This window comes from Diceros bicornis, chromosome 5 (genome assembly GCF_020826845.1).
Source record: "Diceros bicornis minor isolate mBicDic1 chromosome 5, mDicBic1.mat.cur, whole genome shotgun sequence".
In the NCBI taxonomy this organism is placed as follows: Eukaryota; Metazoa; Chordata; class Mammalia; order Perissodactyla; family Rhinocerotidae; genus Diceros; species Diceros bicornis.
In genome coordinates this window covers 40,900,561-40,925,516 of record NC_080744.1, presented here as the reverse complement: position 1 = coordinate 40,925,516, position 24,956 = coordinate 40,900,561, and the positions used below count along the sequence as shown (strand labels likewise).

At 38.7% G+C, this 24,956-nt stretch overlaps 1 protein-coding gene across 8 annotated transcripts in view; it reads left to right on the top strand.

Annotated features, from left to right (window-relative positions):
* TP53BP1 (tumor protein p53 binding protein 1) overlaps positions 1-24,956 on the top strand; it is a 92,413-nt gene that overhangs the window by 13,522 nt on the left and 53,935 nt on the right. For 5 of the 8 annotated variants that reach the window (XM_058541411.1, XM_058541410.1, XM_058541412.1 and 2 more), the window contains exons 2-12: positions 4,561-4,787; positions 5,371-5,555; positions 5,756-5,849; positions 6,093-6,177; positions 14,204-14,334; positions 14,892-15,050; positions 15,386-15,485; positions 17,570-17,736; positions 19,315-19,441; positions 20,235-20,329; positions 23,019-23,227. In XM_058541411.1, the coding sequence (XP_058397394.1) occupies positions 4,781-4,787; positions 5,371-5,555; positions 5,756-5,849; positions 6,093-6,177; positions 14,204-14,334; positions 14,892-15,050; positions 15,386-15,485; positions 17,570-17,736; positions 19,315-19,441; positions 20,235-20,329; positions 23,019-23,227 (1,359 nt within the window). In that variant the 5' untranslated portion in view covers positions 4,561-4,780. Of the gene's footprint in view, positions 1-4,560; positions 4,788-5,370; positions 5,556-5,755; positions 5,850-6,092; positions 6,178-14,203; positions 14,335-14,891; positions 15,051-15,385; positions 15,486-17,569; positions 17,737-19,314; positions 19,442-20,234; positions 20,330-23,018; positions 23,228-24,956 lie in introns of those variants that run through there. The other 3 variants (XM_058541408.1, XM_058541413.1, XM_058541415.1) reach the window with 3 other exon arrangements.

Sequence of the window (24,956 nt, the reverse complement as noted above, 5' to 3'; positions counted from 1 at the left end):
TGATAGAGAAGTAGAGTGGAGGGGAAATACTACTAGGATGTGGAGATTTGAATACTTCTATAAGAAGAGGGAATACGCCAGTTCAAAAGGGAGGATGGCAGGCTCCATCAATATTCAGTTAGGCAAGGATTCCATTTTTTCCCTGCCTAATACCACAACTTTCTGTTTCTACCTCTCTGTTTCCAGGTAAGCTGCTCCTGGTGGAGTTGAGCTTTTCGGATTAAACATTTGAAAGGTGGAAGGGAGAAACTGCAGCTAATATTGCAGTCACAATGGTGCTTGGTAATGTGTGTTTGAGAGAGCCAGGGTGATAAGAGGGGCTACAGCTGATTGGCTGGCTGGAAAATTAAGCTACCTGGAAGGGGTGGCAGTGTGCTGCCTTGGCAGGTGCTACTAATGTGCCTCCAGGGCCTCATCTAAGTTAGGACCTCTGGAAAGTTTTGAAAAGTGGGTTAAAATGAACAAAAATGATTATAAAATGTGATATATACATACATTAAATTTTATTCAGCCTTAAAAAGGAAGAAAATTCTGACACATGCTATTAAAATTAAAACATGGATGAACCCTGAGGACATTGTGCTAAGTGAAATAAGCCAGCTACAAAAGGACAAATATTGCATGATTCCATTTATATGAGGTACCTAGAATAGTCAAATTCGTAGAGACAGAAAGTAGAATGGTGATTGCCAGGAGCTGGGGGGAGAGGGGAATGGGGAGAAAATGTTGAATGGGTACAGAGTTTCAGTTTGGGAAGATGAAAAAGTTCTGGAGATGGATGGTGGTGATGGTTGCACAACAATGTGAATGTACTTAATATCACTGAACTGTACACTTAAAAATGGTTAAAACAGTAAATTTCATATTATGTATATTTTACCACAATAAAAACAAAATGAATAGGAGCAATGTGGCAAATGTTAACAACGTGAATCTAGGTGAAAGGGTTTATGAGAGACCATTATACTATTTTTTTATTATCCTACTTTTGCAACTTTTCTGTTGCTTTGAAATTTTTTTCAAAATAAAAAGTTAATTAAAATTAACAGGAGGAAGTTCTGTAGCAATTAGGTAGAGATCATTTGGGATTGCTTCCACTGCAGGGGTTGCAGGTACCTATAAGCGTATCAGCCTAGTGTTAGGAAGTTAATAGAGTATCATAGGTAATTATTGACTACCTTAAGCAATTTGTTTTCACATTTTAATTATATCATCACCTCTTTGTTGACTTAACGTCTTTGTAAGGATGTGGAGTTGATAACTTTTCAGTTTCTCCTCTGTTTTCTTCATATTATTTTAATTATTATGAATTCCTAGAACATTAGGGACACTCATATTCAGTATTAAAATAAAAATACATTCTAAAACAAAAGAAATTTTGTATCAACTGTTTTGCCATTTCTTTGTCAGTGCTCCTCCTCTATCATATCCGGATATATATAAAATTTCTGTAGTTAGACAGACTGGGTTCAAATTCTGACTCTCTTTCTTGCTAGCTGTGAGACATTGTGTAAATTATCTCATCTCTCTAAGACTTGGTGTCCTCATCTGTAACCCTCAAAGAGTCATGAGGCTTTTAGGTGAGATAATGAATGTAAAACAGAGCACAATACCTGCCACATGGTAAAAATGTAATACATGTTATTGATTAATTATATGATTGGCCTATGACTGGACATGATTGTATAGGTCTCAGTGCAACAGAAGGCAGTGTAGGAGTTAGAATCAATTATATGTTAAATATAAGCAATACGTATTACTTTAATATTGCAGCCTAAAAGGATATATAATAGTTTATCATTAAATTTAGTACCTGTCATAACCTCAGTAAAGTTCTCTGCCACTGAGCTCCCAAACTATGAGTTTCCAGAGGAAAACCATGAAGCAAATTTAAAGGTTGGTGAATAGTGTCTGTGAGGTAGGATTAAACTGTCTGGGGTCCTTTTGCTTAGAGAAGTCTGTGAGGAGACCTCAGAAAAAGACTAACAACTAAGTCTATAACACTTATGTTTATTGTTTAATTGGTTGAAATATATTATGGAATTATTGGACCAGAGGAGATGCTCCCAACCTCATGAGAATTTATCCAGGTTTTAAAATGACCAATTAGGGGCCCGCCCCATGGCTTAGCGGTTAAGTGCGTGCGCTCTGCTACTGGTGGCCCGGGCGTGCACCGACGCACCACTTCTTCCGACCATGCTGAGGCCATGTCCCACATATAGCAACTAGAAGGATGTGCAACTATGACATACAGCTATCTACTGGGGCTTTGGGGGGAAAAAAAGAAAAAAAGGAGGAGAATTGGCAATAGATGTTAGCTCAGAGCTGGTCTTCCTCAGCAAAAAGAGGAGGATTAGCATGGATGTTAGCTCAGGGTTGATCTTCCTCACAAAAAAAAATAAATAAAAACTTAAAAATAAAATAAAATATAATGACCAATTAAAGACAATATGAGAGGAAATGGCTTTAAACTCTAGAATAAATGATTTAGGTTAGATGATTAGAGGAAAAGTTCCTGACAATGAGGTTTGTTAAACTTTAAAGTGAGTTAACATAGGGTCTGATGGAATTTTCTTGTCTAGGAAGACTTTAGAGGTAGATTAGATTTCTCTCTGTCTGAGGTGGCTTAGGTAAAGATGCACCTGTAGATAGGTAGATGTGCTGATGGTCCTTTGCAATCTAAGAGTCAATAAAAGCCTTTGGCTCACCTAACCACAGTCAGTCACAGCCTCAGTGGGTAACTATCCTGCCTGCATTTTCTGATCTCTCTGGGTAATTTAATTGTCATACTATCTAACAAGGAATTCACAGTTTTTCTTCACAGTTTTTTAAGGCTCTTGTTTTATTTAGTAATGGAATGGCTCAGGTTCACTTTTTTACTTATCTATTTATTTTTAGTCATGTTTATTGAGGTTTAATTTACCCTTTTAATGTAGTTTTATGAGTTTTGACAAACCCACCTGTTTGTAAAATAATCAAGAAGTTCTATTTATTTATGTCTTTCTTGGGGAAGAAAAATGCAATAGCAGGACAGAGAAGAGCAAAAATATAGTGACTTTTGGGGGATTTTTTATGGGAAACAAAGTCAAGATTTTCTCACAACAAGACCTGGTTGTTTGTTCCCTCTCAAATTGAGTAGATGAATTCACTTTATCTACTAGGGTAGTTAATATTGACCTGACCTAGTCCTTTTAAGATTAAATTTATTTGGTAACTGGTCTTCTGCAACATTAGGAGTGAAGAACGAGAGGAGTCAATTATAAATGATTTAAAGATTAAGAAGTGGGATGTGTCTCCGTGTGTTCTGTTCCATTTTTGTTCCACTAATAAAATTTTCTGGGGACCGTAGTTATATTCTAGTTATAGCAACAATAGATTCTAGATTTTTCAGGGCAGTTTCATCTCAAGGAGTCTGTCCTTTTGTGCCCATACATAACATATCCTCAGATGACATGCTTTGATTTTTGGTTTGGAAAATATGACCACTGTAATTTATAACAGCAGGGAGAAAATTGGTTGGTAAGAAGCTCTACTTCAGCTTAGCCTATATCAAATGCTGCATTGGGCATTTACAATATTGGAGAATTATAGTTGGGGTTTGCCTAAGTCATTCTGAGCCTGGGGTTGAGAGAGAAAACTAACTCCTATTGAATGTCTACTAGGTATATGCTTGGCAGTGTGCTAGGTGCTTTCCCTGTTGACAACTGCTCTGGCTAGAATTCCATCCCAGATCCAACCACCACTTAAAAAAACAAAAAAACAAAAAAACACATGTTCCTCATGGGGCCTAGTTCATTAATACAAGTCACAGGTGCCACACCCTCTATAAGACCCTGGCACCATAATTAGGATAATAGACTCTCAGGGCTTGGAGGGATCTTTGAGGTCATCTAGTTAAAGGGCGGCAGCTGTTCTTTTCACCACTGAGTCTGAGAATCACTGTGTCAGTTCTCTTAACAGGGAGGTGAAAAAAAATATCTGGGGCTATAGTCTCTTTAGGCTGCAATCCCATAAAAGACAGGGCAATAATAAGCTAATGTGAAGCTTGAATTACTTTCCAGACTGGAAAGGGCAATGGGAAAAAATATGATTTACTGGGTTCCTCAGACAATATAAAGGAGGAAAAAAAAAAAAAATGACAGAGACGTAATGTGAGGCCCTTGAATTCAGGTAGAGGCCCACAAAAGGGATCCTGATCGACACAGGTAAACCCCAAAGAGTCCTCTCTCTCTCCATTTTTCACCAGCTCTTAAGTAGTACTAGCCATCCTGGGTCCTCTTCTTTGCCCTTTTATTAGAAAGCTGGGAAACCCTCTCCTTTTCCGTGAGAGAGGGTGAGAGAAGGGGTCTTAGGGTGCATGAACGATAGAAAACAGGTCTTTTCTCTTAGGGCTGAGGAGTGGTACAAACAATTGTCCTGGAGATAAGGGAATATATTTCACGTCCTCTCGAGGTCCCTTCAGTTGAAAGATACTGTCATTCTTTGGCAGTACTAGGGGGAGGGCCTGCAACGTCCATGCTGCCATGGAAACACGCCGCCGTGTTCCTTTTTCTTACGTAGGGCGGGGCACTCCGCCTGAGCCACCAATCATCCACGGGATTTCTTGAGTGGCGGGCAGCAGCAGCGAATGGGCGAGCTGATACTGCGTGACGCGACGGGAAAAGGGGGAGTTCGCGGCCGGTGGCGGCGGTGGCGACAGTGGCGACCTGGGGATCGAGCTGGAGGGACCTGGGGAGCGTGCAGAGACCTCTAGCTCGAGCGGGAAGGATCTCCTGCCGGGATGCCTGGTACTGTTTGGAGGAAAGTGGGGGCGCAGTCAGCTCTGAAGGCTTGGGTTTCGGGTCTGAAGGGATGGCTGACCGGAGGGGGCGGGGCGGCAAGCATGGCGGCGGTGACGGGGAAAGGGTTGGAGGGCCCCGAGGAGGGGGTGGGGAAGCAGTAGCTTGGAAGGCTGGGTGGTCGTGAGGAAGCTTAAAGGGCTGAGGGGGTTCAGGCGAACAGAGATTACAGAGCAGCCTTTTGGGGGGCGGTAGAGGTGCCAGAAGGATGTAGAGAGTGTTGTGGGGGATGGAAAAAGGGGCGGGGAGAGAAGAGGTTAGGAAGGAGGGGAAAGGGTGTCTACGGGAAGGTGATGGAAAAGAAGAGGGAGAGAGGGATAGACTGACTGTATATAAGGAGGAAATCGGGCCTTGGGAGGTATGATAGGAAAGTGGATGCAGCGATTATAAATATAATATTCTAATTGGAAGAGTCTTAGACTGGTCCCTTTTCCCACCAGCTCTTGTACTTTCCACCCCATTATTTAAGCTCAGACTGTATGAGGAAGGCTAGTAGGTTACATAGAACTGATCTCTTATTAATCCATTCCAGGGGAGCAGATGGACCCTACTGGAAGTCAGTTGGATTCAGATTTCTCGCAGCAAGACACTCCTTGCCTGATAATTGAAGATTCTCAGCCTGAAAGCCAGGTTCTAGATGATGATTCTGGTTCTCACTTCAGTATGCTATCTCGACACCTTCCTAATCTACAAACACAGAAAGAGAACCCTGTGTTGGTGAGTGGTATCTTGTTTGGAACTGATTGAGCAGATTTTTTTTTTCCTAGGCTAGACCAACCAGCAAATGTAAGTGCTTAGGAGATCACTATCTTAGATAAATTTGAGTGGAAAAATGAAATCAACATGTTCACAAAAAGTATGTCTCATTTTGGATTATTTCATTTATAGTGGGGATATTATGTATGTATATTTTCTAGGATGTTGTGTCCAATCCTGAACAAACAGCTGGAGAAGAACAAGGAGAGAGTAATAGTGGGTTCAGTGAACATCTGAAAGAAAAGAAAGCTGCAGGTGAGGTGTTTAAAGCTATCAGTCCCTTTTGCAAGGGTGCTCTTGTTGGAGCTGGGTGGATTTAAACATACAGCTGTGGTGAATGTATGAAAGGAAGTCTAGTACAGTATCTGGCGCATAGTAGGCACTCAAAAGTTGGTTTTCTAATGTAGCTGATTAGATTGGTATTGTCCACATTCCTGAATTGGTATCAGAGTTTGGTGGTAAATGCCTTTTGCATTAATATCCAGTTATTTTTTTCAGACCCTGCAGATTCTTCTCATTTGGACACGTCTGGTTCCATGAGTCAGGTCATTGAACAGTTACCTCAGCCAAACAGGACAAGCAGGTATACTAGTATTTGAAGGAATTTATTTAAATTAATTAATGGAGCAGTTCTTTTATCTGTACCTGTTGCCTCATCCCAAAGATAAAGGGATTAATCTTATTTTTGTGAATTAGGAAGTGGGATTTGAGAATTGTGTTAGCTAGTATTGTATTAGTACTTATAGCTGAAACTGCTTTTGTGAAGGTAATAACATTTTTTACGCTTACATTATTTAAATTGTGATCTGTCTTGTGTGTGTGAAACAAAATAAGCATTCCTTATTCTTAGCATAGATATGCCATATTGGTAGGAAAAAAAATCATCAAAAAATATTTAGGTATATTATCAAAACTGTTAGGCATGCTTTCCACCAACCAACCCAGTTTTAGACCCAGAATGTTTAATTCATACTCTAAACAGTATTCAATTTTTGCTTTGTCCTATGTATCTTTACATTGTCCATATTGAGTTCATCCTCTTTGTTAGGCACTAGATTGGGTGTTTGATATACACTTGCATTTAATTTAATTTTTAAAGCAGCTGTATGATGAAGGCATTACATTACTTCCATTGCACAGGTGAGGAGACTGGTGGGCGAAGAAGTTAAATGACTTACTCTAGAATACATTGCTACTAAGTGACAGAGCTGGACTTTGAGTTCTTCTGACTCAAGTGCTGCCTCTTTCTTTTTTACTATGCGGTGCTTCTCAGTCTTTTGCCCAAATTCACCTAAGATCAAAGGAGATTGTAGACAATTTCAGGAGTCTTGGAGTGGCAGAGTAGAAAAGAGAGGAAGTCAGAGGAGGATTTGAGGAGGTGAAAGACTGTGGTTTTATCTCAAAAAAAAAAAAACCTTTTTTTTGTTTTTTTGTGTTCTATTTAATACTCTGTGTTTGTACATAAATTTTTTCTCCCAAATCATCTGTTGGATGCTTTAGAACAATCTGCAGCTTGGTGGGCTTATTTTGACCTGCAGGTGGGTTTTATTTGGCCCACACAAGGTTGTAAAATATATTTGAATTAACTGATAGAATTTAAAAATGGGGAAATTTCACATAAAACTTGGATTTCTGGCTTCTGGCATTACTAGTCCAGAAGAAATGCAACTGTTGCATTATTGGCAACAGTTGGTTGGAGCTGTGAGTAGCAGCCAGCTTAGATGGGGCGTGAGTGCTATGGTCTGTCATAGTCCCTACAACTCACTATTGTACTTGGACACTGAGACCAGGTGTTCTTTTGTGATTTATTATAGTGCTTGTGCTTTTGTTCTTACAGCCAGCTGCTTCACACATTTATGTTACCTTGCTTTGCTTTCTGTAGGTATTTAAGTTTACATTCTCTCTTTAGAAACATGTGCCAGGCTTATCTACTGTGTTTTTGTGGCTCAGCACGCTGGTGTGAACCAGTGGGGACAGGAAGTATGCGTACTCTCGTTTTAAATGAAGCAGTGCTGTTTGAGAAGTCCCTTGCTACCTCTTTTCCCTGTTTGTGTTAATGTGTTGCTGTTTCTCTAAAAAAACTTGAATGCTTACATTCAGTAAATGTGCAGGCATTGTGGCAGATGTTTTAAAGGGACTTTGCCATCATGGAGCTTATAATTTAATAGGGAAGACAGACATTAAATCATTACATAAATAGCTATTCATTTACAATTGTGATCATTGCAAAGGGGAAAAAATAGAATATATAACCTAATCTTGGGGATAGGGGAAAACCTTTTTGAGGAATGTGATCTAAACTGTAAATATAAATTTGTTAGGCACTATTGCAGGGCTGGGGAGAAGTATGGCATGTGAGAGGAGGAGCTTTCCAGACAGAGGGAACAGCATGTGCAAAAGTCATAAAGCTTGAAAGAATTTGGAGTTGATTCCAAAAGAATGAAAGCTCTTAAAAACTCATGTATAGGGGCCGGCCCAGTGGCGCAAGCCGTTAAGTGCGCGCGCTCCGCTGCGGCGGCCCGGGGTTCGCTGGTTCGGATCCCGGGCGCGCACCGACGCACTGCTTGGCAAGCCATGCTGTGGCGGCGTCCCATATAAAGTGGAGGAAGATGGGCATAGATGTTAGCCCAGGGCCGTCTTCCTCAGCAAAAAAAGAGGAGGATTGGCGGATGTTAGCACAGGGCTGATCTCCTCACAAAAAAAAAAAAAAAACAAAAAAACAACTCATGTATATTGATCTCTTTTTTTTTTTTTTTTTTTTTGTGAGGAGATCAGCCCTGTGCTAACATCCGCCAATCCTCCTCTTTTTTTTTTTTTGCTGAGGAAGACGGCCCTGGGCTAACATCTGTGCCCATCTTCCTCCACTTTATATGGGACGCCGCCACAGCATGGCTTGCCAAGCAGTGCGTCGGTGCGCGCCCGGGATCCGAACCAGCGAACCCCGGGCCGCCGCAGCGGAGCGCGCGCACTCAACCGCTTGCGCCACCCGGCCGGCCCCCTATATTGATCTCTTTTATGTTGTCTTTATTCATTAATACAAGTATTTTGAAAAAAGCTGCTTGTGAACTTTTCTCTGTCATAAAGTTCCAAAAAATCTTCATTTCATATATAGTGTCCTATTGATGTAAGCCAATGGTCTTAAACATGGAGCATACTAAAATATAATACTGAAGAAATAATGGATATTTTATATCTCTGTTAAACATTTTTTAAAATTGAGATGATTGTAGATTCATATGCAGTTGCAAGGACTAATGCAGAGAGATCCTTTGTACACTTTGCCCAGTTTCTCCCAATGGTAACCTTTTGCAAAACTGTAGTATAAGATCACAACCAAGATATTGACATTGATAAAATCTACTGAACATATTCAGATTTCCCCAGTTTTACTTGTACTCACGTGTGTGCGTGTGTTAATTTTTATATAGTTTAATCACCTGTGTAGGTTTGTGTATCTACTACCACTGTGGTCAAGATACTGAATAGTCACAACATCACAAGAATCCTTAGTGTTGCCCTTTTATCACACTTACCTACCTCTCCTGCACCTGAACTCCTGGTAACCACTAATTAAGATTGTCCTCCATCTGTAAAATTTTGTCATTTCAAAATGTTATATAAAGGGGATCATACAGTATGTAACCTTTTGGGATTGGTATTTTTCAGTCAGCATAACTCCCAGGAGATCTGTCCAAGTTGTTGCATGTATCAGTAGTTCATTCCCTTTTATTGCTGAGTAGTGTTCCATGGTATGGATATACCACAGTTTGTTTAACCATTTGTCTGTTGAAGGAAGTCTGGATTGATTCTGGTTTTTGGCTATTACAAATAAAGCTGCTATGAACATTTGCCTACAGGTGTTTGTGTGAACATAAGTCTTTGTATCTCTAGGGTGAATACCCAGGTGGGCAATTGCTGGGTCATGTAGTAGTTCCATGTTGAGTATTTTAAGAAACTACCAAACTGTTTTCTAGAGTGGCTGTATCATTTTATAATCCCACTATCAATGTATGAGAAATCCAGTTTCTCTCTTTTGGTGTTGTCACTCTTATATTTTAGCCACTCTGATAAGTGTGTAGTGATGTCTCATTGTGCTTTTAATTTGCATTTCCCTAATGGCTAATGATGTTGAACATCTTTTCATGTGCTTATTTGCCATCTGTACATCCTCTTCAAGGAAATGTGTGTTCACATCTTTTGCCCATTTTCTAATTGGATTTTTTTTGTTGTTGTGTTTTGAGAGTTCTTTATATATTCTGGGTACTAGTCCTTTGTAGGATACGTGGTTTACAAATATTGTCTCTCACTCTTAGCTTATCTTTTCATCCTCTTCAGAGGGTTTTTCTCAGAACAGGTTTTTAATTTTGATGAGATCAGTTAAATATTTTTGACAGAGTAATATAAATACATAGTTTATTTAAAAAACAGCCTATAATGAAAAGCAAAGAGTCCTTTCCCACCCTTGCTCCCCTTTCACGGAGGCAACCCTCTTTAAAGATTTGTGTTTTTACTTCTTTGGGAGGTTATCTTCTTAGCTCTTAATACTTTTGTAAAACTAAGTAACACTATTGTACTGCAGCTCTTAATACTTTTGTAAAACTAAGTAACGCTATTGTACTGCAGTTTCTGGTTTTATCAGATTAAGACAATTGAGTTCCATAATGAAAGATAAGGATTTAACTCACAACACTCTCCCAATTTTCGATAATAATTGTTTTAGTTCTTTTATTGGCTACTTTTGCACTTCTAAATAATATATTTAAACCTTTGTTTTCTTTTTCCATCAGCTTTAGACAGTGGAGAAAAGTTTGACATCAGTACCATTTTTTGTCTATCATCTGATTTATTTCAAGCCTCCTCTTATTCACCTAATCATTCTACAAATATTTATTATTTCCTGTATGCCAAGCGCTCTTGAATTTTGGGGATGCAAAGTGATCAGAGGGGATAAAAATCCTAGACCTTAATATAGCTTATGTTTTTGTATGGGATTTGGCAGTATGTGATAAATAAGTAAAATATATAGTATGTTAGACACAGATGGGGCTGAAGAGAAAAATAAAGCAGAGAAGGGGATAGGAAACATCAAAGGAGTTGCCAGTTTAGATAGGGTGCTTCGCTGATGTGACATTTGATTAAAAATCTTGAGTAAGTGATCTCTGATGTTATCTGGGATAAGTGCAATCCATACATAGAGAACAGCAAGTGCAAAGGCCCTGAGGCATGAGTGTGCCTGGAATATTTGAGAAATGGCAAGGAGTATAGTGTGGCTGGAGTGGAGTGACTGAGAGGAATGGGAGAAGAGGTCACAGAAGTAAAGGGAGGACCAGAATAAGTAAGGCCTTATGGGTCACTGTGAGGAATTTGGCTGTTACTCTTAGTGAGGTAGAAAGGCATTTAAGGGTTTTGAGCAGAAGAATGACATGATCTGACTTAGGTTTTAACAGAATCACTTGGCTGCTGGATCAAGCATAAACTGAAGGGTATACAATTTTTGTCGGTTTTACCTCAATAAAGCTGGGAAAAAATAAAAAGAATAAATAAAAATAAAAGAAGTTATTTAAATTAAATTAAAAAGATAGACTGAAGACGGGAGAGGGCGGAGGCAGGAAGACCAACTAAGAGACTATGGAAATAATTTAGGCAAACTACGACTGGCTATATCAGAATAGAAGTGGATGAGGAGTGGTGAGATTCTGGGTTTTTGAAAATAGGATTCAAAGATTGGATGTAGAGTATGAGAGAAAGGAAGGAGGTAACAGTGATGCTACGTTTTTGGTTTGAGAACTGCAAGAATGCAGTTGCGGTTAATTGAGATGGAGAAGACTGCAGGAGAAGGTCAGTTTTAGACATGTTCAAGTTGAGCTGCCTTTTCAGTAGCCAGTTGAAGGCAATTGATGATGTGCAAGTCTGAGCTCAGGAGGAATGTCTCAGTGGGAGACTTAAATTGCAAAGTCATAAGCATATGGATGTTATTCAAAGCCGTGAATCTGAATAAGATCACTAAGAAGGTGATAGAGGTGAAGAGGTCCAAGGACTCACTGAGCTTACCAGCATTTAGAAATCAAGACATGAAGAAAAACCCTCAAAAGAGACTGAGGGAGATGTGTGTGTAGTCTGTGCTGTCTTTCATTGCTGTTCTACTCTTGGTCATACTTGCTGTTGGCCTTTCTTTCCCTGCATTTTCCAAGGTCATGTATCTGTCTGGTCCTGCCAGTTAAATAGGTAATGTTCTCTTTTGTTTTTGTGGAAATCTGTGCTTAGTCCTTTTTCTCTTCCTTGGATCATGGTCCCCAACTTTGCAAATTTATGTTTTCACCTCTTTTATGCTTATTAAAGTTATGCTTAATAGTCTTTGTATGAAATACTAAGTGTGTAGAAAGTTACAAAGAATCAAAAAATGTCATCTGTAATTCTGCCACCCCGATGCTAATCCCTGTAAACATTTTGGCACATTTTCCCTCTTTTTTTTGTGCATTTGCTTTACATAGTTGACATGTGGAAAGTAAAAGTTTGTGTTTGTTGACCTTTTTACATGAGCATTTTTCCCATGACAAAACTCATGATAACATTTTCCCTGAGTTTTTTATTTTAGAAGTTTAAACCCACAGAAGAAATGAAAGGATGGTACGCATTTGCTCTGTGTTTGTGTGTGTGTGTGTGTGTATGTATTTATAAAATATACTTTTTTGGGGGGGGTGGATCATTTGAAACTAAGTTGCAAACATCATAGTTCCCCTTAAATACTTTAGCATTCATCCCCTAAGAATAGTACATTATCCTATATAATCATAATACCGTTATCAGCACCTAAGAAAATATTAATTCCATAATACTAATAATATAGTTCATATTCAGATTTTCCCAGTTGTTTCAAAGATGTCTTTTATATGTATAAATAAATATAATAAAATATAAATATAAGTAAAATAAAAAATATATTTTTTATTGAGGATTCAATCTAGGTTTACACATTGTATTTGGTTGTTTCAAGCATTTTTATTGGCTGCATAATATATCATTTTATGGGTTATGAAATTATTTAATCATTTCCCTAATGCTGGACTTACAGGTTGTTTCTTAATCACAGTAAACTTTGAGAAATAAGTTTATGTAAGGATCTTTCACATTTCAAAGTATTTCTTACAATTGAAATTATTGAAATTACTGGGTATGAACATTTTTTAGAGCTCTTAATACATATTTCCAAATTGTTCTTCAAAAAGGTTCTATTACTTTATGCTCTCATAAACAGTATTTGATGATGCTTATCTTACCTCAGGTTTAAGCAGCACTGAATAAGTAGTACAGTATTATACTTGTTTTTTCCTAATTTGATTGGCCTCAGATGGTTTCTCTGATTTATCACGTTTTAAGATATTTGTAGGGGCCGGCCCCGTGGTGTGGTGGGTAAGTGTGTGCGCTCCACTCCTGGTGGCCCGGGTTTGGATCCCGGGCACGCACCGACGTACTGCTTTTCAGGCCACGCTGTGGCGGCGTTCCATATAAAGTGAAGGAAGATGGGCACGGATGTTAGCCCAGGGCCAGTCTTCCTCAGCAAAAAGAGGAGGATTGGCATGGACGTTAGTTCAGGGCTGATCTGCCTCACAAAAAAAAAAAGATACTTGTATTTCTTTTTTTGTGAGTTGTCTGTTTTGTTATTTGTCCGTTTATCTCTTGGAGTTCTTCATATGAATTCCTTATATTTTTATGGAGACTATTCTTTTGTTCTATTAGTTGCAGATATTTATTCCTAATTGTAATTTATCTTTTACTTTTGTTTATTATACTTTTTGACTGGTAATGTTAACTTTTATTTATTTATTTATTTATTTTTTGTGAGGAAGATCAGCCCTGAGCTAACATCCGTGCTAATCCTCCTCTTTTTGCTGAGGAAGACCAGCTCTGAGCTAACATCTATTGCCAATTCTCCTTTTTTTGTTCCCCAAAGCCGCAGTAGATAGTTGTATGTTATAGTTGCACATCCTTCTGGTTGCTGTATGTGGGACGCGGCCTCAGCATGGTCAGAGAAGTGGTGCGTTGGTGCATGCCCGGGATCCGAACCCCGGGCTACCAGTAGCGGAGCACACGCACTTAGCCACTAAGCCACAGGGCCGGCCCTAATGTTAATTTTTAAATACAGAGGCCTCTTAGCTGGATTTTATTTAGATACTCTGGTTCTATGTATGTCTTCTAAGATTTTTTACTAAAGTATTTTTGTGAACTGTGTCTGGTTTAATAGGTGTATTTTTGAGTCCCTTCCCTGCACATCTAATGCACATCTTCTCTGGTCGCTTGTCAGTAATTCCCTTGAGTACAAGAGTTTTCTGTCCCTGCTCATACCTTTTCAGAGAAAGATAAAATTCAAGTATGTTTGTTCCTTTCCTCGGTTTAATATTTGTGTTACTTAATTCTGTACGGTGTTTTGAGATGTTTACCTGTTAGGTGCTTTTTGTAGAAAGAAGCACTAATGGGGTGATGTTTTTTACTTTTTCAAATTTGCTTAAAAGGTGGTTGCTGTGTGGGGAGTCACAATAAAATTCAGAGTGCTTTGAGCAGAGTGTCCCAGCCTGTCTGGGAACACATGATTGTGTCTTTCTGCCATGTAGTGTTTTGGGAATGTCAGTGGAATCTGCTCCTCCTATGGGGGAAGAGAAGGAAGAAGAGATGGAAGAGAAGGAGAAAGAGGAAAAGGAAGAAGATACTCTAGACGATCACACACCCTCTCTTGGTGCTGAAGGTAGCTTTATGCCTTTTTCAGGATAGTAGATTATTCTAAGTCCCTTTAATGTAAGCATGCAGATATCTAAATTTCTCCTTTTTATTGGGTTGTAGATTTCTCATCATTAATTGAGAGTAGTCATTATGAAAATGTTAGTAGTCCACCTAATTTGGTGTTCAGGAATTTGTAGCTCATTGGATAGCCCTCTTTCTGCATATTGACTCTTCCTCTTTTTGTACTCATTTGTTTTTTAAATATTTTTGGCATGTATGCTTTGTGGGGTAGAAATATAATCTGAATTACTGTGTGTCTGGGTAAGGTTTATGTATATTGTCAGGAAGTAGACATAGTCTACCTATATTAGGTGCTTGTAAGGTTTTATAGTATGTGTTTTTGCTTCATTACACATTTTTCCCCTTCACTTTTAGTATTTTTATTCTTAATTTTGAAACATTTTAGGGGGCAGAACTTTGATGTGAAGGACTTAACATGACCCTCTTTTGTTAGGGGATAGCACCTTGCCTAGTGCGTAATATTGTGGGATGATACCTAATTTCTTGGAGTTTTGTTCCTAGATCCTGCCTCATCACAAATGGGCTTTGGGGTTCTGGAACTCTCCCAGAGCCAGGATGTTGAAGAACATACTGTGCCATATGAAGTAGACAGAGAGCCTCTACAGTCAGTAACCACCAACTCTAGTTATACTAGGCTATCTGATGTGGATGCTAATATTGGTATGAAGCATGTTTTCTGGCATTTGGAGTTGTTTATAAGCGTTTTCCTCCCATCCTAGAGCTAGTTGTTTTTTCCTCGATACATTTTATAACTATCTAAGTTAATATAGTTAAGTTGCAGAGTTGTCTGGCAAATACTTGTCAGTTGATGGCTTGCAGATTAGGTTTTTTGTAAGTGGGTTATTGGTTATTTTCCTTTTTGGAATGATGCCTATAAATATTTTCAAATTGGACTTCTTTCTATTAAAGTCTTTGCTTTAGAAAAGCATTTGGGACTGCTTCTAGTATTTTGAAAAATTAAATATCTCCTTCCTGTCTTCTTCTAAAACTTCAAGCAATTAAACATGAAGAACAGTCCAATGAAGATATCCCCATGGCAGCACAGCCCAGCAAGGATGTACATGTGATAGAAGAGCAAAATCCACCACCTGCAAGGTATACCATGTTCTTTCTAGAAAGTATTTTTGAGTTTCTGCTATAGGACTGTACTCATTTCACTTGGCCAGGTGAAAACATTTTTAGAAATTCTTGATTTTTTTTTTTTCCCCCCTGTACTGGGCATATTTCTGGTTCAGTAGAAACATTGATTATTTATGAATTCTCATTGTGTCTTCATCTTATCTTTAGGCATATTACAAAGCCATTTTATTGCTGCTGTAACTATAAGCATGACTCCTTAATCTTTGGTTGCTACTCCTCCTTTCTGATCTTTGTTTATGGAAGCATTGTCTCTGGGAGGTCTTCCTAGCCTCTCTAGTGTTATGAGGAGTCACACGAATATTATATTTGAAAGTCTACTGTTTCTGTACTTGAGAAGCACCTAGATTGCTTTGGGTCCCCAGGTATCCTGCATCTGGTGTTTATGGTATAGATGCAGGGAGGTATGCTTTTCCCAAGTCCTTTAGGCTCTTAACTTGGTAGGAATTGGATAGTAAACCTCTGCTCTGCCTGTGGTGATTGCTGTATCCAACAGCATTGCCTCTAGTCAACAGCTCACTTTGGGATATGGCAGAGGAAAAGGGGGTGCTTCCAATTTGGGGTAGGAGATGAATAACCATTCAGTATTGTTTTGTTACTTCCTTCAATAGAAACTGCGGAATGGGGTCCTGAACAAAGTTGAATATCAAAAGTGGTTGTCTTTCTAATGCAAAACACCCAGCTTAACAGGAGCTGACTTTTTAGGCTTCTCTCTTTTTTTTTAATGAGGAAGATTGGCCCTGAGCTAACATCTGTTGCCAATCTTCCTTTTTCTTTTTTTTCTTCCCAAAGCCCCAGTACATAGTTGTATATCCTAGTTGTAGGTCCTTCTAGTTCTTCTTTGTGGGATGCAGCCTCAGCATGGTTTGGTGAGTGGTGAGTAGGTCCGCACCCAGGATCTGAACTAGCAAACCCCGGGCCGCTGAAGCGGAACATGTGAACTTAACAGCCATGCCACTGGCCCGGTCCCTAGGCTTTTCTTTAGGAAGTTGTGCTCTAGCTAGTTTTGCTATCCTATTTACTTGGGGAATGGTAGAATAGGTGAACCTGATAAGTCTTTGGAAAGAAGCTAGCAATGAGTGTCTTACATTTGTGAGTAGTATTGGTGTGAAGGAGTCTTGGTTTAGGGCTTAGGTTGAGTAGATCAAATAGAAAAGGTCAGCAGAAGATAGTGTGTGTGGCACTAGCTCAGAGGATAATTCACATCCAGGCCCTTTCTGTGGAAGGTCATTGTTAGGACTGGTATTGTTGTGGACTGGATCAGAATCCTTCATGCACGTCTGGATAACAGCATAGGTAATAAAAATCCCTAAATCACTCATCAGAAATCTTGGACAGCATGCAGCACAGCAGTGAACAGAGTAGAAAAGAGGTTTTGCTGTGTGAGAGACTGAGACAGGCTTTGAAATGGGCTGAGGGCTTTGTATCATTATAAAGAGTAGCTTATTTCACGTTCTATTTTTTTTTGCTGAGGAAGATTCGTCCAGAGCTAACATCTGTGCCAATCTTCCTCTATTTTGTATGTGGGTTGCCCCCACAGCGTGGCTGCCGATGAATGGTGTAGGTCCGTGCCTGGGAACCGAACCTGGGCTGCTGAAGTGGAGCATGCTGAACTTAACCATTAGGCCACGGGGTTGGCCCCCTCACTTCCAATAAATGTAGATTAGGGCTTTTGGAATTTTTGAAATTATTAAAGGAAAACACAAAACAGGAAAAGCTGCTTCTTTTTTTTTTTTTTTGTGAGGAAGATCAGCCCTGAGCTAACATGCATGCTAATCCTCCTCTTTTTGCTGAGGAAGACTGGCCTTGGGCTAACGTCTGTGCCCATCTTCCTTCACTTTTTATGTGAGATGCCGCCACAGCATGGCCTGACAAGCGGTGCGTTGGTGTGTGCCTGGGATCCAAACCTGGGCCACCAGCAGCGGAGCACGCGCACTTAACCGCTACGCCCTGGGGCCGGCCCCCCAGGAAAAGCTTCCTTGTTCAAAGATAAAAGCATTTGAACATAGCAACTTTTTCTCCTGGTGATATGAATTTCCTAGGTCAGAGGACATGCCTTCTAGTCCCAAAGTATCTCTTGCTGCTGTGGAAACAAAAGAACAAATACCTGCTCAAGAACTTCTGGAAGGTGGACTGCAGATTCAGAAGTCAACAGAGCCTGAGGTTTTATCAACTCAGGAGGACTTGTTTGATCAGAGCAATAAAACAGGTACAAAGAGTAATTAGTTGCTATAGTTTCTCTTCTCTAAAGATCTGAACTTTTATTTCTGTTCAGAGGCTATTGCTTAAGTTAGAAGGCACTTTATAGGTCTGCAGACGTGTTTGTGATATGGAAGGAAGATATGTTTCTAGCTGATGGATGAGAAGGGCTTTTTGGGAACGATTGCTATTTATTTATTTATTATTTTTTTTGTGTGTCTGAGGAAGATCAGCCCTGAGCTAACATCCATACCAATCCTTCTCTTTTTTTTGCTGAGGAATACTGGCCCTGGGCTAACATCTGTGCCTATCTTCCTAAACTTTATATGGGATGCTGCCATAGCATGGCATGACAAGCGGTGCCTCGGTGTGCACCTGGGATCCAAACCCGGGCCCCCAGCGGCGGAGCACGCACTTAACTGCTACGGCATGGGGCTGGCCCCAACAATTGCTATTTAACATTTTAACATAATTTTTCTTTCTTATGGAAATGGAGATATTGAGGAATGATAGCTAATAATATGGTAAATTTAATATTATGGACAGAGTAGCTATTTGTTTCATCTTAAGTCTTCAAATCTTAAATATTATGATATGTAAGTGTAAGTTTTTCATATTCATCTGGGTTACAGTCTATTTACTCATCTCTTGATTAGTTCGTCTACCACAAATAGGAAGTTATGGTCTAGCAGAAAGAACATAAAACTTAGAAGGCTAGCTAGTATTTGTTTCACGTTTTGTTAACCCCCACAACAATCCCCAATTCCGCAACCTCAGAGTCAGAAAGCTTCAGTAATAACCAGCAAAATATAATGTGTTGGTTGAAGGGGGAAGAAAAGAAGGTTATGTTCCTTTACTATGCTATGAATGTGTGCAAGATATTCAGAGGGTAACCAGGAAACCTTTTTTGCTGTCTCACTAAAACTATATGGTTGTATTTAAGAAATTCCTTTATACTTGAGATTAATACGGCTGATACTCCATCGCTTGCTAAGGGGAAGGGACCAACAGGAGACTCTTCATAGTATAAATCGGCAGTGGCTGCTCATATATCCTTTTACTAATGCATTAGTGTTTTCTGTCTCCTTTGAGGAGACCCAGGTTCTAATGATGAAAGTTACTGCATTCATGTCATCAGGTGTCATGTACATTGCTTTGACTTCTCCCATCTGCATCATGGCATGAGCTTAACTACACCTTAGGTAGACCTTGGAATAAAAGGCTCGTTTGCTGTTTTATAATAAAAGCTTCACAAGAAAGAAGAGCAGCCAAGTAGAGGGATAAGGATTCTGGCTTTTCCTCTTCAAGCTTCAATCATGATAGAAAGAGTTAAGAAATTTTTTGTCAGTTCTTTGTTAAAGAAACTCATAATTTCGTAGGACAGGGGGGTGTTTAATGGTCACTCAAGATTTGTGTTAGGGTGGCAGTCCATTAATTGTGGTACAATTGGAAAACAGTTTCTGTTCTCTTGGAACATGGTTGGAAACAGAAATATTACTCTTTGCAATCCTGAGTGGTTTTTTTTGACAACTCAGTAATGTCAGTCTGAGAAGTAAGTGCAACTAAAATTTCTTTCTTTTTTCAATAGGTTCTGCTGGTTGCTCTTCTCCTTCCAAGGAAGAAGGTGGGTGTTCTCTGGTTTCCACACCTGCCACCACTCTGCACCTCCTGCATCTCTCTGGTCAGAGATCCCTTGTTCAGGAGAGTCTTTCCACGTAAGTAAGCCTAAAATAGCTCTTCCAAGGAAACATGTGCCTGAGGGTCTTAGGCTAAGGTTGAAAGAACAAAAATTGTCTGCTAGTCCAGAATTTTTTCAAAACCAAAAGGTAAACTCTAGGCTTTAGTATTTTGGGGTAAGAACTTAGTGGAACTGTTAAAGGCAGGTAGATCTGCTTTCTCATTTGGAGGTTTTATAATAGTAGCCCAAAGGTTTCACTAGGGAAGAAACTGCCCAGTTATTTAGAGACTGTTATACATCCCGAGCAAGCAGGCTGCTCCTCCATTTGATTAGCAGTTTTTCCCATTTAAAGCATAGGGGTGGAGAATAGGTTATACTAAAGTTGGCAGTTGTTGGATTTCTTTATCTCTGTTAGGACATAGAAGGTTTGCTTTTTTTTTTTTTAAATAAAAATATGTATGATCTTTCTAGTATTAGGCAAAAAATGGAGTAAATATTTTCATGTCTTAAATCTGCAGATGAATTTATTTTTTAGCACTTTCTCATCCTGCTTTTCAATCATGATGTCCTCGTGTCTCATCATTTGCTTTCTCTTGTAATCATATGGCTTTACCCTTACTCTTTTTTTTTTTTTTTTATTTGGATATGTCTAGTGTGAGAAATAAGTTATATTATTCATGGCTCTTCCACCAGCCTCAGGAAGCTGTTTGAGAGAAATGCTAATAAGTATTTGTCTGAATGACTTAGATGTTTTTGCTATTAAAAAGTGAAAAACAAATGCAAAACTGTGGCTGTGGTAAAATAACCTGTGATTCTCTCTTTGTATGAAGGAATTCCTCAGATCTTGTTGCTCCTTCCCCTGATGCTTTTCGATCTACCCCTTTTATTGTTCCTAGCAGTCCCACAGAGCAAGAAGGGAGAAAAGGTGAGCTCTCTTGATCTGTGTATTGATCTCAGGTTAGAAGAGGAGCAGCACTTCTTCTGCCTTGCATAATGTACTGTTTCTTTATATGCTAGAACACTGTGACCTAAACTATTCAGTAGGACTCATGTCTGTTTAACCTTTAGGGATGTGGCCTAGTGTTACGTGCTCTCCTCAGTTCTTTGCTCTTCTAGCACTGATTCTTCTGAGAATTCTGTATTGTTGACTTAATTGTTAAAAAGACCCTTAAGGGAAAATTTTTATATTTTTAAAGTTGAACTCAAATGAATTAGTATGGTGAAGAACTAGGTTTATTACTAATGGCCCGGTAGTTTCCAGTAACATGTTAACATGTTACTGGTGAGAGGGAACCAAAAATTGTTTCTTTGGCTCTTTATAAGTTATTTTTGCTATTATCAAAGTAGTTTTAGGCAGAGTGGTTAGGAGCAGGTGGTAGAAATTTTGACTTCATTCACTTCCTGCTTTGAGGACCTAGTGATTTTATATTACTTTATTCGTAAGAAAGCTTTCCTTTTTACTTTATCTCATTATCTAAACCCCCTTTGCTCTCTCCTACTTTTGTATCCAGTCATTCAAGATATTTTTATATTCCTACTACTTCTACAAAGCCTTTTCTAATAAATTCCACGATTTTCTCCTTTTCATTCTTTCACATACCAATAATGGTATAATAGCTAATATTTATTAGCACTTTGTGTATGCCAGGCACTGTTCTATATGCTTCTCTTTCGTTCTAGGTGCTTCCCTTTGTGTTTTTTCATTGAATCCTCACAACAATCTTAAGTAGGTGTTACTGTTATCCCAGTTTTACAGATGAGGGAATGGAGGCACAGAGAGATTTCACAACTAATAAGTCACAGAGGCAGAATTTGAACTCAGGCAGCTGCTTCCAGAGCCTGTGCTCTTATCTGTCTTGTATGTGCCTCCTACGATATCCTGCTGTCTCTGCTCTTGAGTGATATAACTATAGAAATATGTTTAACTGGTTTTCAAGTGTAATTTACCCATGACAAAATTTAATCTTAGACTTTCTTCTGCCGCAAAATTTGTGTCTGGCTCTTTCTCTTGAAATCAGTTGTACATATCCAGATGGACTAATATCATTCTAAGCATGACATGATTAGTTATATCTTTAGTAAAAAATAAAAGTGAATCCATTCTACAAAAAATCCTGTTAATGCAAGTTAAGTTTAGTTTATGCTTAGAACCACTTCTTCTATCTGTAGTGTGAACATTGAAGATATGTAAAGATAATTATTTTTAAAATGCCTTCTCCCTGATTGTAAACATAATTAGTATTCATTGTAGAAAGTTGCAAAAGCATATAGGAAAGTAATGAGAAGAAAATAAAAATCACCTGTGATATAATCCAGATATAATTATAGTTAGTATTTGGATATATTGCCTTTCAGAGTGTTTTCTATGCATATCTTTACACAATTGGGATTATGTTATGTATATGATTCAGTGTTCCTTTTTTCATGTAACATACTGTATTTTCCCTTGTCAGTTGTATTTTAGATTTAATGCATTTGCTTAATATGTGTGTAATTGTTTGTGGGACTGTATATGCTTTTTGTATTTAGTTTTGTTTTTTGCTGTCTAAGATTATTAACCTAAAGCCTTTTTATATGTAGTGCTTAGAACAGCGGGTCCTTAATAAGTGCTTTGTCATGGTGAGAAAGATCAAAAGGTGTAATGAAAATACTTAACATAGCTGTGGTAGCACCAGATCCCAAACCTAGCATTGGACTGGAATGTGAGGTTGAGGCCAAGCTAAGCAGGAAGAGTAGATATTGAGGTAGTGGGTAGTGGGTAGAATGAGTGTGGATTATAGGGAAAAACTCAGTGGCGTAGGTGGTTTGTGAGAGTAGTCTAGAGGAAACCTATTTGGGGTAATGTTGTAAGATAGGGGAAAAAGGGTTGATGAATCAAACACCTACCTAGCTAGGCTGGCTCTGAGGAAGATCCTGTTAGCATACACTGGGTAGTATACTATGGGAAAGCAGTGGAGAGTGTGTGTGTGTGTGTGTGTGTGTGTGTGTGTGTGTGTTTCCCTCCTGAGCAATTTGTCTCAGGATTAGTGTCTTGTACTTAGTTCTTTGATAAGTACTTTGATAATATCAGTGCTGATTGGCATTGATAGGTTTCTTTTCTTCTTCTATATTTGTCCCAGCATCCATCTCTCCACACTTAGCAGTTGTTAATGCAAATATAATGGGATCATAGATATGTAGATATTTACTTAGAGTGGTGAACAAGTTCAATGCCTTTCAAGGCCTGTGGCAGAATACACGATGGTTAAATTAGATGCTATTAATCTGGGCGTTCCTGTGCAAAATGTAAAAAACTGAGCTATAATCAGGAAAGGGGCTCAGAGGAGCCAAGTTAATATAACATTTCATGTGGATGGGTTGTTTTCCCCAGATGAACCCCATTTTAATCTGTATCTGAGTATTTTGGGAGTGTGGACCCCTCTCCTCTCAGGGGAAGAAAGTATGCTGGATTTCTGGGATTCATTCTACTAATAATCTATCAGGTTCTAGAAATTAAGTCACTATTTCTTTTAGGAATGGAAATTTCTGTAATATAGTTGTTATTAGTGGTTTTGGAAGATGAGTAGTATTGATGAGTGCTTATTTCTTCATTTGTTTTTCCTTTTTTAAACCAGGTGAGCCAATGGACATGTCAGTGTTATCTGAAGGAGGAGGAGAGTCTTTTCAGAAAAAACTCCAAGATGATGAACCAGAGGAAACAGAAAATCCCCCTCTCCCACCTGAGCGTACTGTATCACCACAAGCCTCAACACCGGTATCTCAGAGCACACCAGTCTTCACTCCTGGGTCACTTCCTATCCCATCACAACCTGAATTTTCTCATGTGAGTATTGTGGAAAGAGTTTTTTCCTCCTAACATCTTTTTTCTTTTTTAACAACTTTATCGAGGTATAATTTATAAACCATAAAATTCACCCATTTTAAGTGTATAGTTTAGTGATATTTTAGTAAATTTACAGAGTTATGCAACTGTTATCACAATCTAGTTTTAGGACATTTTTAGAGCCACCTAACACCTTGATGTACTTTTTTTTTTTTGGTGAGGAAGATTGGCCCTGAGCTAACATCTGTTGCCAATCTTCCTCTTTTTGCTTGAGGAAGATTGTTGCTGAGCTAACGTCTGTGCCCATCTTCCTCCATTTTTGTATGTGGGATGCCAACACAGCATGACTTGATGAGCGGTGTGTAGGTCTGTGCCCAGGATCTGAACCAGCAAACCCTGGGCTGCTGAAGCAGAGTGTGCAAACTTAACCACTAAGCCACTGGGCCAGCCCCTTGATATACTTTTTTATATTTAAATTTTGTACCATGTCTTTAAACTTTCTGAAAATGTTACTGCAAAATTGAAAGGGGGCGTTAATCATTATTCTACCATAGTGCAACTACTATTGTCATTTTGGTCTTTTCTCATGCCTACTTTTTAAAAAATGAAGTTGTTTATAGTGAACATACAACTTTAATCTTTTTCCAGTTACCATTGTGTCCTAGTGATTTTTCAGTGTTGCATGGTCTTCATATTATTCTTTCAAACTTGTGTAATATTTCTCTGAGTGCATGTACCATAATTTAATCATTCCTGTACTGAGGACATCAAGATGGATTTTAGTTTTCAAATGAGATGTTAGTTTTCTCCTAAAAGCAAGGGAAAACTAACATCTCATTTGTATAATTTTAAATATAAATATTAAAAACAATGAAATTTAGGTTTCATAGTGAATTGAAGGTCCTTAACTAAATCTAAATGACTGTGTTGTATGTTCAGTCTAAATGCTTGTTCTTGTAAGACCTTAAGTGAGAGAATTATTTTAGCGTTATTGGGAGAACTTCTTTCATGTCTTTCAGTTTGCAGGTAGGTATTGTAACAAAAGTTTATATTTAAAAATGAATGGTAATGAAATATACCATAAATTTAGTGAGGAGGAAACAGTAAGAAGAAAGAAATTTAATTGCTTTCTGGAGTTTTAAAACTTGTGTGTTTTGTTGAAAATTTCATTTTATTTAAATCATCAGAAGCGATTTGGTGGAGTGGTTAAGAACAAGGACTCTGGAATCAGAACTTCCTGGACTTACTTGTGGCTCTGCCATTACTACCGATGTGACCAATTGAAACTGAGCCTCAGTTTCCTCATCAAATCAAATGGGAATATTGATACTACCCACTTTATAGGGTAGTTGAGAAAGTTAAATATGTATAAAGTGCCTAGAATAGTGCCTTGCACATGGGTAAACACTCCGTAAGGGTTAGCTGTTGCAGGCAGTGAAAGAGTGAAGACAAGGTTACCCAGAGGTGAAGTGAATGTTCAACCACCATACGTCTTTTTCTTTAGCGTTTATTTTTCTATCAAAGTTTTACATGAACATATATAGTTTAAAAGAGTCATCAGACTTTAGGGATGAACTATAAGCACTGACCCAGAGCACTGAGAAGAATTTTCCAGAAAAGGTAGCTGATATTAAAGAGACTGGTTACAGATATTTATCAATGACCAAACAAGACGTTTATGGAAATGAATGTCTTTACAAAGGTTATCTGTACCAGAGAAGTGACACCT